The sequence below is a fragment of the Alexandromys fortis genome, unplaced genomic scaffold (assembly GCF_014885135.2).
Source record: "Alexandromys fortis isolate MF-2015 unplaced genomic scaffold, M_Fortis_MF-2015_v1.1 scaffold_50, whole genome shotgun sequence".
Lineage (NCBI taxonomy): Eukaryota > Metazoa > Chordata > Mammalia > Rodentia > Cricetidae > Alexandromys > Alexandromys fortis.
The window spans coordinates 5,715,831-5,725,025 of NW_026067932.1; the positions used below are offsets into that span (position 1 = coordinate 5,715,831).

Genomic DNA, 9,195 nt, shown 5'->3' on the forward strand with positions numbered 1-9,195 from the left:
TCTCTCTCTCTCTCTCACACACACACACNCTCTCTCTCTCTCTCTCTCTCTCTCTCTCTCTCTCTCTCTCTCTCTCTCTCACACACACACACGCATGCACCTTTGAGAAATGTGCAGAAATCAGTCTCTCAAATGTCAGGAAATAGTTGATGTAGCTCCTTCCTGGGGCTGTCTCAGCTTTTCCTCAGGGCTGCCTTGTGGCTCTCGGGATGGAGAGTAGCACGCACTGTCCCTGTGGGGACAGCCTGATTGAGTCATGGAGACTTCAGAGGACAGCTGTATTGGGTACTGGATGTGGATCGCTTTGATAGCATTGATTACCTCATTGTGAGCTGACTTTGAGCCTGACTTGTCGCAGCCCCTCCACCAGGTCAGAAGTAAGACCATGTAGAGGATCTCTCTGGGGGTACAGAGAGGTGTTGGGTGGGGGACTGGGTCACAGGTCCTGCTCTGCTTGGGGGCTGGTTTTTCTGGGAAGCAGGGCTCTGTTCCTGGGACCAACCATACTAAATGTTTGTGGGGCCAAACGGGACTTGGGACCAGGGCTGTAGGAGGGCTGGCTGAGGAGAGAGGCTGCTGGTCTAGGCTGGTTGGTCATGGTTTCTATTAAGACAGAGTTTATCGCCATCTAATTGCTCCTCATAGGAAATGAACGGCCAGCCGACAAGCAGGACTTAGATGTAATGTCAGTAAGAGGCTTTATTCATACATAGTTCTGAACACAGACATTACATCCCAGTTCACTGGAAGCCAGACGACTCCGCAGATTCTCAATTCTTTTTAGGAACAGGAGTAACATTACTTGGGGTCCAAGTGCAAATTTTCACTGATTTTTCAAGTGTAGCCACACACCCTTTCAGCTTGAACTTTTATTCCACCTTATCCAAATATCAGAGAGGCTGGCGACATTCCCAAGCAGGCCAGCTTGAGGAAAACCACTTCCATCATTTATTAACAGGCCGAGCATAATTTTCATATGGTTCAGTCATTCAGATTTATTACAGAACACCATTTAATAAGAAAAACATTAAATGGATCAATTGAATTTAAGTCTTTCTGTAAAGGGAGCGTTTAAGTTCTCTTTTGATTAATGTTAGCATTTAAGGGCTGTCACTTTCACCTTCTGGTTACTGAATTTATCAAATATCAGGTTTTCCTTAAATGAAAAGAAAATCAGCTACACATCCTATATCCCATGCCTGAGCTGGCTTTTCTGCCCCCAGGCAATGCCCCTTTCATTCCCTGCCCCCTGCTCTGGTCACGGGCTGCTCTTGGGCCCCGACCTTCAGTGGGTTTGTGTCATGCAGGTGGAGGGGTGAAGAATGGACAGGGGGATCAGGGTCACCCCTGCCTTCCTTCCTGGGGGTCACCACAACTGTGTGTCCCCCCGGTCTGGAGGTGCTAAACCCTGCCACGAAGCTTTCTCTGTCCTTATTGCCCCTTCAAGTGGCACCAGCACAAGATTACCCTATCACACCGCTATGCAAGCCATAGTTTTGAATTCCTCCCGACGGGAGCGTGCCATGAACTTCATGCGGGACCCACCATGGTCACAAAGACACGTGTGATGAACAGAGATGGTCTGTAAGAGGACTGGAGAAAAGACAAGGTCATAAAAGAGCAAACTAGCCCAGTGGAAGCCTCCTTCAGGAGAGACGTGTCCCAGGGTCCCTTTCAGCCCGGCTTTCCCTAGTTTAGCTCTCTTGGGTTCAAAGCTCCAGGCCTCTGCATGACAGGCAGAGAACACCCTAAGACTGCTTTGGGTTTCCAAGGGTTAGCAGTCATGGGCTGGGCGGTGGGTGACCTGAAGGTCAGAGGACACGCAGTGTGGTGATTACTGACCTTAGGATCAGCGTGACTCTGATTGGCTCCTCACCCACTTTATAGCAGGGGCAAAGGTGTCTAGAGGATGTTCAGGATGTATAGAATGTATACATGTATAAGTGGATACTTTCCCAGGCAAGCCACCTATGTTGTGCTATATAAGCAGTCCATACTCGGGGCGGGGGAGTCCCCTCTGTCTTAGAAATGTCTGTCTTAACCAATCCCCCTTATCTGCCACTTTGAAGTGTTGGCTTACTACTGAAATTCAAGTTCCAGAAGATAATGTTTCTTTTTCAGACTGTGTGAACTTGGAAATGAGCAAGTTTTTCTCAGTGATGTTGCCAATTGTTAAAAAAAAAAAAAAAAGAAAGAAAAGAAAAATCTTTATCTGTGGCTGCTCAGAGGGCGGGGCCTTTGGCCCCCCTCCTCAGTGGGGGTGCTCACGGAATGATGCCAAGCACCAGTCGCTGTACTTCTGTTTTATTTTGTGTGCTTTTTTTTAAAATAGGATATAAATAATGACAAAAATTACAAAATTTATAACTGGAAGCCCAAGCTTATTTACACACACGCATGTGTTTCGGCAAAGCCACAGGCTGCTTTGCTCCTATACAAGTTCCTTTTGGTACCATATTTTAGTGTTCTTTTCCTCGAGGTTTACTACATACATATCAACAGTGAATAGGCAAAATATATACAAGGAACTCTTCAGTTCAAGTAATTTAATATTGTATTAAAATTCTCCGACACTGAACTAAAACCATATACATTTGTCAGTGGAAATGAAATTTAGTTTTTTTTTTTTTCAAAACTCACCAACTGATGAATGTGATAATCTCAGGTTTAAAATAATATTGGTTAATAAAAAAACATTAAGACAAGTTCACAATTTATCAATATCGCTATAATGAACTTCAAAATGAGTCACAATATGATCAGTTAGAACAATATACATTAAAATGTTATTTTTCTATAATGATATTGGTACTGTTTATATAATTTGATTCTACAGAAATATACATTATGATATCATACAAATACTCCACAGAGACATTAAAAAATTAAAATGCCTTAAAGAAACGTAAGTAAATTTATTTAATCAAATAGTAAGCAAACAGTTTTTAATCTTTTTCAAGAAAAGTCTTTATTACTTTGGAATTTCTTCTTTTTTTGTGTTATTTATTTTTTTTCTAGAAAAAAATTTGCAATAGAATTTTATTAACACCATTCTCAAACAAGGTTTCCATGACAGAAATCTTGACAGCAGGAGCCCTAGATTATAGATTTATTTTTGTTAAACATGTTCTTTAAAACACTTCGAAGGTTAAAAAAAAAAATCCCTAAAAACCACTCGTGCGGGCTATGGCTGCGTCAGCACTTCGGGTCACCCCGAGTGGGCGCGAGCCCGATCTCCTGCCTTTGGGACGGTGTCAGAGGTTGTCACAACTGAGCCGATCCTCGTGCAGTAGAGATGGAGTCACTTGAAACCAGAAACATCCCGCACAGCAAGCGCAGTGTTCTTATGAATGCATTAATGAAACATTCTTTTAATAAAAATATTTAATACAAGACACATTTTTTCTGTGCATAATAAATTCCTCTGTTTTAAATCACTTTTAAATTTTTGAATCATTCAATAAATGTTTCCTTTATCTGACATAGTCGATTACATATAAAATCCACAAATATAGAAATCGGGAGACGGAATTTCCTGGCAATCGTGAGGGTTGCTTTGTCTTTTTGCATGAGACTGCACTCGGTGATAACAATGATTTTACAGATGCTTTTGGGGGGGCGCTAGTACTGTCCTGACTTTCCCTTCAAAACGGCTGACGGTGAAAACTTAAACCCCAAGATGTCTGTAGACTTTTAGGTAGTACTGGAGACCCCCTCCATCACTTTTAAAAAGATTTTCTCCCCAACTAAAGCAAAGCAAGTACGGGGCAGTCTAACAGTACCTCGGAGGCGGTGGTAGCGGAGGTGGGGCGCCCCGCGCAGCCCCCCCCCCCCCAAGCCCCGCGCCTCTAGGGGCGACAAAGTCTCGCTGGCAGAAAGCTCCCTAGGGATGGCCGGCGGCCTTTCCGCCCGTGACGAGGCCACGCGAGCTGAGCAGTCTTCCTCCCGGGCGGGTGGACACGGAGGCGCGAAGGAAAGCCTGCTGCGGGGACTGCTTGGCGAGCAAGGCACCGCGAGGACGGGGCGGCGAGTATCAGAAAATCGTGGTTTCATACTTGGTATTAATGGCCCTCTTGGCTTCTTGCCCCGGCTCCACAATCCACGGCAGATTGGCCAGAGTCTTTTGCTCAGAAGGGTCCATCTGCTTTAAAACAGAAAGGCTGATGCCCGTTATCCGGCAGCTGGGCGGCGGCGCGGCCGCGGGGGCGCCGCTGGAACCCCACCTCGGGCCCCGCGCGCCCAGCCGCGCTGCGGGGCGGACCTGGCGTTCGCGCTTTCGCACCTGCACTGCACAGCGACTCTGCAGGAGCCTGCAAGGGTGAGGCGAGTGAGACCTGGCCCCGCCCCCCAGGACTCAGGCAGCGGGGTGAGCAGTGGCGGTTCCCACCCTCCAGCGGGGTCCCTAAAGAACCCTAAACCCTCAGGAGGACCCTGCGGGTGCCCACCCACTTGCCTGCTGAACTTTCTGCCATGCTAACCTGAAGCTGGACCTTGGCCACCCATCATCGCACAAGGCCTTTCCTCTCCCCTCTGCTGGACCTGGGCACCCATCATTGCACAAGCCCTGTCCTCTGTCCGCTGCCAGACCTCAGGCACCCATCCTCGCGCAAGGCGTTGGCTCTTAGCCAGGATGGTCCAGGTTTTGACTCGGACATCTCCTAGAAGCCGTACCTGCCACACCCTTTACAAAATGGCACCTCGACTTTTCTGCTTCCCCCTTCTGCTCTCTTACACATATGCCAGCCGGCTTCCTGTCCTACTCCCTGTCTACAGTGGCTGCCCACCAAGGTGGGGTTTCATGTTCCCTTGATTGCTGTGTTCTCCAAACCTGGCAAAGCTCCTGGCAGCCCAGTGCGAAGCAGGCATAGAGTAAATATTTGTACGGTCAATAAATAGTGTTAAGACAATGAGTGGGCTGCCAGGATAGGAGGAGGTACTGGGGTGGACAGAAGGCAGGCACAGATCCCTGGGGGAGATGGATCGAGAGGCTGGGCCTTGACCTCAACTGTCCTTGTCTTTTACAATGGCCAAGCAGGCCATTCCCAGGGCAGTAGCTAAGGTCTGAGCTCTGACAGGCCGCAGTTAAGCTGGTTCCCTAACGTCCCTCATCCTCTGGGCATCAACTTTGCTCTGTAAATTGGGCCAAGGGATTTCTGGAAGGCATGCTCAGCTTTCCTCTACCAGCTCTTCAGCCTGCTGGAGGCTGCAGGGTTTGTCTGTGCCTATGCGCCTATCAGGCTGCCTTCTGCTGCGTTTCTGCTGTGTCTCCTTAGCCGCAGGGAAGGACTTCCCAGTCTTGGGAGCACTATCTCCTAACAGTAAAAAGCCAGAGCTGAGGAAGTGGGAATACTGAAGCCTGGTGAGGGACTGGAACCAGAGCTAGGTAAAGCCTTTAGCCGTATTCACTGTGTATTTTCCCGGTTCCCAGAGAGGGCAGCTAGATGAATATTCTATGAGCCCTTACGGAGAGAAGCTCTGCGCATCTGGAAGAAGTCTACGCGGACCACGGTGAACAGACTTACCCAGCCCACACGAGAAGGAATATAGTAGCCTAAGTGACAATCCCCCAAGCATGCTGTGCGTTCCTGGACACCCAGAAGCCTAGTCAGACTCAGAGACACATTTGTTAAATCCACCCGCAGGATCTCACTTCTTTAAGAACAGATGTGTGTTAAGTGGATGCTAAGGCCCTGGCCCCTGGGGTCACAGCATGCCAGTGTATGTCATGAAGTAGAGAGGCAGAGATAAGTGGTAAGAAAACAAACTCAGTAAATACTACAGAGAATGAAAGGGGGCTAGAGTGTGACCAGGCATCTATTTCAGTCAGGAAAAGCGTCTTCATGCAACTGTGACTCATATGATCCCGTGGAGAGGGCCATGCAGGGCAGGGATAGGGGCGGGGGCTAGGGGAGGTGGAAGGCTCTCTTCCTGCTGTAGGGAGAGAGTGGTACCGAGACTTAAGCGGCACTGAGAAGTGGATAGTCAAGGAACGGGGCGGAGTGTGGTATTTCCTGGGTGCCATGGTCTCTGCTGTGTGGAGAAAGGGAGAAACCAGGAAGGGCTTGGATTGGAGGGGTGGGGTTGATGGAGGAAATGAAGAGGAGTGGGCAGGCTGAAGGTGCACTCCAGGGGAGCAGAGAATGGCCCCTGCTCACGGGCTGGGAGAGGTGTGGATGCCACAGCAGTCAAGGGGACTTGTGGGTTTGGATGCGAGCAGCGTGACGGAGGGTTGTGCCGTTTACGGGGCCCAGAAGAGGGAGGAGAGAAGCAAGGATTTATGTTGACTTCGGTGGAGATGCTTAAAAATGGACTGATCAGGTGCATCCCAGTTTGGGGTTTGGCGGGACTGGAGAGAGAGAGCTGGGAGCATGGGCTGGGGTGGTGCTGAGGCAGGAAGGTCAGGGGTGCAGTGTGGGATCTGAGAGGGACAGCCCTTGGTGATGACCAGTCAGCTGAGGGGTCATCCCTGCGGGTGCAGAAGTTACCCAAGACAGGAGAGGGGCCCCAGAACCAGTAGCCACATTGTCACCAAAGGAAGGAACCTCTCTTGGGAGGTTAAAAATGTCTATTTCCGCATGACACGGAGGCTGAGGGCTGCTGGGAGGAGAATGTGGCAGATGGAAAGATTGCAGGGTGAGGGGGGCAATGCATTCTGGGGGCCTGCCCGGTGCCAATCCCAGAGACTCTAGGATGCAGGATGGTAGGTAGCTGGAGCAGAAAGCAGATGGGAAGCTGGTTGGGCGCCTTCCAGCTCTGGGGTGTTGCTACTACCAGAGGCGGCCGCTTTGTAGTCATACCAGCCTGTTGGGACAGGATGTCTGCAGAGCCTGTGGGAGGGAGGGAAGGGAGGAAGTTCCTGGAGGGAGGTAGATGACAGGGAGGAGGGGTGTCACCTTCTAGCAGTGACTAGGCTGCAAGGAGCTTCAGCTGTCCAGAGGGAAGGCACACAGGATGTGGCCCAGGCATCGCAAGGATGATGCCTTGGCCTCTCGAAAGACACAGAAGCTGGGGGCATCTGGCGTTTGCCAGGAGGGTACCAGAGCATCGTCATCCTGAGCCTCTGCAAACCTCTCTGGAGGGGCAGAGGCCTGACCCGGTTAGGATGGCAGGCGAGGCCTCACAGAAAGCTGCCCCCAGAATTTTCTAGACCTTCTGGGAAGCCATACCATAAACAGAAGAGGCAGCCAGTATTCTGCCCTCCCGAGGCTGCGGCTGCTGCAGGTGGCAGCAAAAATGGGATTTTTCTTTCTGGTACCTTTGGGTCGGGGAAAGGATTCTCTGAGACTGCAGGAACCAAGATAAGGATGATGGTCACATGCCAGCAGAGACCAAGGGAAAGGACAGGGGAGGGCAGGCTGGATTCTAAAGGCCTCTCCTACCGCAAACCGGGCCCTGTTTGCAACCCCCACCCCTCTGGCCGCAGGCTTAGAGATGCCTTTCTCTTCTACTTACCACTGACTTGCGGATGCTAACGCGGGGCTTGGGGATGGGTTTGGAGGGCTTGTTTTCAAAGCTTTCCGGAAGCGTGGAAGAATGTCCCCCCTTTCTCGCTTGTAGGGCTAGCTGGTAAGCGACCTCAAAAGCCTGTCCCAGGGTTAGGATGATTTCATAGGCTAAATTCTGCAAGAGAAACAAAAAAAGCATTTACTACTGGCAACCAGTGGACCAGAATGAATGGCTGAGGGCCAGTGTAGGACACAAGCTAGGGAGGACCTTCAATTGCTCACTCTACCTGCAGCTGCAGTGACTCCGGGAAAATCTATAAGAATAAGACACCCTGGGCATTGGCCACCAAGGGAGCATCTGTGTGGAGCCACACTGCGGGGTCTCCTTCATTAATCCCCTATGAACAGACTCCCTATGCAGCCCGCCAGCCCCAGGTGCTCTCCAGGAGCTCCCATGGGGGTAACTTCTGTGCGCATGGGGGTGGGAAGGGGTTAGTAATGGTGTCATGCCTGCGCAGACGATCCCACACGCTCCACAGGAGGTGTTCCGGAGAAGTTTGGGTCTTTTTTTTTTTCCCCCTCCAACATCTGTGATTCGGTGGATATATACACAACACAATCAAAATCTAATTTAGGCCGGGGAGAAGTATTAGTCATTCTGGTGTGGCGTCTCTCAGCAGCAGCAGCAGCAGCGAGCATGCAAACACCGCTCACACGGAGCCAATTATCTGTCTGTCTCTTAAAGATTTCTGCACTTCCCAAGGGTTCACTCTCTATATTTTATTATCAAATCACCAAGAGACATGAGAACCTGTCGGGCTGGGACACCACACCAAACCTCTCCTGCGAGGTACGTGTCTTGTCTCGGACCGGTTCTCTCAGGGTGGTCTCTGCCCTCCTTCTTCACGTACTTCTTTTTGATTTCAGCTTTTTCTCCCACGTGAAGCTTTCCCCCTTCACCATCTTTCACAGGGACAACATGACATTAGCCACTCAAAGGAGGGAGGTCAGGATGTGCCGGTCCACACAGAATGTGCGTGGGGATTGAACCTGTAGGCTTGTGCATGCTTAGAAACGGCTCTACGTTAAGCCACACCCCGAGCCTGGGAACATTCTTAGCATGCAGCAGCGGAGAGCAGCCACCATCTGTCTCAAACTTTTCACTCTCTGATTGTCCCCACGGTGTTTCTGTGTGGCTTTTCAAATTTGCAGGTAGCACGCTTTGTCTTGCTGGTCTCATTCCGAATCCTCCAAGCCTTCTCAGCGGGCTGGGAGAAGCTGGGTCTGCTGTTGTCCTTGGTACTCAGTGAGGAGGGACGAGGTGGGACAGCCTTCCAAGGCCATGGGGAAGAGACTCACCAGCTCAAGACCAACCAGGTTTTAGGTCAAGGCCATGGTCGTTGAACCAAGTGGGGCAACGCCTATGATCTCGAGGGGCTGGTTTGATAGAGGGTCAGTCTCTGAGCACCTAGCAAATGGACATTTGATGCTGAGATACTGCCCTTGCACAGCCAGGTCACACGCTTCCCTGAAGTACAGAGCGCTAAGCCGTGTTTGCCTCCGCGAATGAGTCAGCCGAGTAAATTAGCAGCACAGCAACAATAGTGGAGGAGGACAAGGAGGCAGCTCTGACCATCACTGCACAAAGAGGGCTGAGCCCTTGCCTCTGCCTACACTCAGCACACGTCACAAGTCCTTGTCGGCTTTGCCTCAGCGCTGGCGGGGGGGGGGGGGGGGGGGGGGGGGGCCG

The 9,195-nt window shown here is 50.6% G+C and overlaps 1 protein-coding gene across 8 annotated transcripts in view; it reads right to left on the bottom strand.

The window, feature by feature from the left end:
- Positions 1–3,834: 3,834 nt before the first annotated feature.
- Positions 3,835–9,195, bottom strand: part of Anks1b (ankyrin repeat and sterile alpha motif domain containing 1B) — an 864,790-nt gene continuing 859,429 nt past the window's right edge. For 5 of the 8 annotated variants that reach the window (XM_050145702.1, XM_050145698.1, XM_050145700.1 and 2 more), the window contains 2 exons: positions 7,453–7,620; positions 3,835–4,144 (listed from right to left, as the gene is read on the bottom strand). In XM_050145702.1, the coding sequence (XP_050001659.1) occupies positions 4,034–4,144; positions 7,453–7,620 (279 nt within the window). In that variant the 3' untranslated portion in view covers positions 3,835–4,033. Of the gene's footprint in view, positions 4,161–7,452; positions 7,621–9,195 lie in introns of all 8 variants that reach the window. The other 3 variants (XM_050145703.1, XM_050145699.1, XM_050145704.1) reach the window with 2 other exon arrangements.